This window comes from Bison bison, unplaced genomic scaffold (genome assembly GCF_000754665.1).
Source record: "Bison bison bison isolate TAMUID 2011002044 unplaced genomic scaffold, Bison_UMD1.0 scf7180017849577, whole genome shotgun sequence".
NCBI lineage: Eukaryota > Metazoa > Chordata > Mammalia > Artiodactyla > Bovidae > Bison > Bison bison.
In genome coordinates this window covers 4,715-5,873 of record NW_011480150.1, presented here as the reverse complement: position 1 = coordinate 5,873, position 1,159 = coordinate 4,715, and the positions used below count along the sequence as shown (strand labels likewise).

Here is a 1,159-nt window from a genome sequence, read left to right as displayed (position 1 = left end):
CCAGGTTCATTCTGGCTAACAGCTACTACTCAGTGTCTGCCCGGCACTGGTTTACCTTGGAGAACCTGGAAATCCACAGCAACGGCTCCGTCGCCTACTTCAATGCCTCCCAGGTCACGGGGCCCAGCATTTATTCCTTCCACTGTGAGCATGTCAGCAGTGAAAACGAGGATGGCAACCTCCTTGTGCCTGACACGCAGCCCTCTCTTTGGCAGATGACTTTTCGGGACTTCCAGGTAGGAAGGGAGGAGGGACTGTGCCTGACAGTGGGGGAGCCCTGGCTGGAGGAGGGGTTCGGGGGGAGCAGAGGCCTGTGAAGGGTTTCTGGGTCCTTTCAGGTTTGGGCCTGGGAATGTAGTCCCATCCCCTTGCTGCTCTCTTCCCACCAGCTGGGGAACACTTACCTGGCCTCTCTGGGTGGGGCCATTCGGTGCTTTCTGTCCCTCAGATCCAGGCCTTCAATGTGACAGACAAGAAGTTCTCCTATGCTAGCGACTGTGCAGGCTTCTTCTCCCCGGGTATCTGGATGGGGTTGCTCACCTCCTTGTTCATGCTGTTCATCTTCACCTACGGCCTGCACATGATCCTCAGCCTCAAGACCATGGATCGCTTCGACGACCACAAGGGCCCCACCATCACTTTGACCCAGATCGTGTGATTCCACACCTGCGGGGGGGGGGGTTGAGGGCGTGGCTGGGGTCCAGGTTGTCACCTCCCCATCAGAGGCCCACTGGGCAGGAAGGCTTTTCCCTCTTCCGCCATCCCACGACTCCCTGGCTCCCCCTAGCTTGTCAGGCTACCTGTTCAGCCTGCTGAGGGTCTTCCCTGGGCTGTCCACTCCCCACCACATCTCTCTCCACAAGGTGTATATATTTCTGCATAGACAGTAGACAGATCTCCCAGGCTTGATCATTATAAAGGTAGGGGCCGTTAGTTCTACAAAATCCACCCCGCTTCTCCTTATTTATTCTCATTTCTCCACTTTTGCTCCTTGCTGTTGATAGTGCTTTTGTGTAGCCAGTCCTCCCTTCCCAGGCTCTATGGGGTTCCTTGTAGCAGCCAGGAGCTGTTCCATTCCCTGAGTTTGGGGGGAGTGTGGAAGTACTATTTGTCTGTCCCGCTTAGCTGGCGTTATTGTTTTATTTTTTGGTGATGTGCT

General features: G+C 55.3%; 1 protein-coding gene across 1 annotated transcript in view; it reads left to right on the top strand.

Moving 5' to 3' along the window:
• Positions 1 to 1,153, top strand: part of ATP6AP1 (ATPase, H+ transporting, lysosomal accessory protein 1) — a gene marked incomplete at its 5' end in the record, with an annotated part of 4,486 nt that extends 3,333 nt beyond the window's left edge. Inside the window, 2 exons of the mRNA XM_010847385.1 lie at positions 5 to 236; positions 449 to 1,153. Coding sequence (XP_010845687.1) covers positions 5 to 236; positions 449 to 658 — 442 coding nt within the window. The remainder of the gene's footprint in view (positions 1 to 4; positions 237 to 448) is intronic.
• Between the last annotated feature and the right edge of the window lie 6 nt (positions 1,154 to 1,159).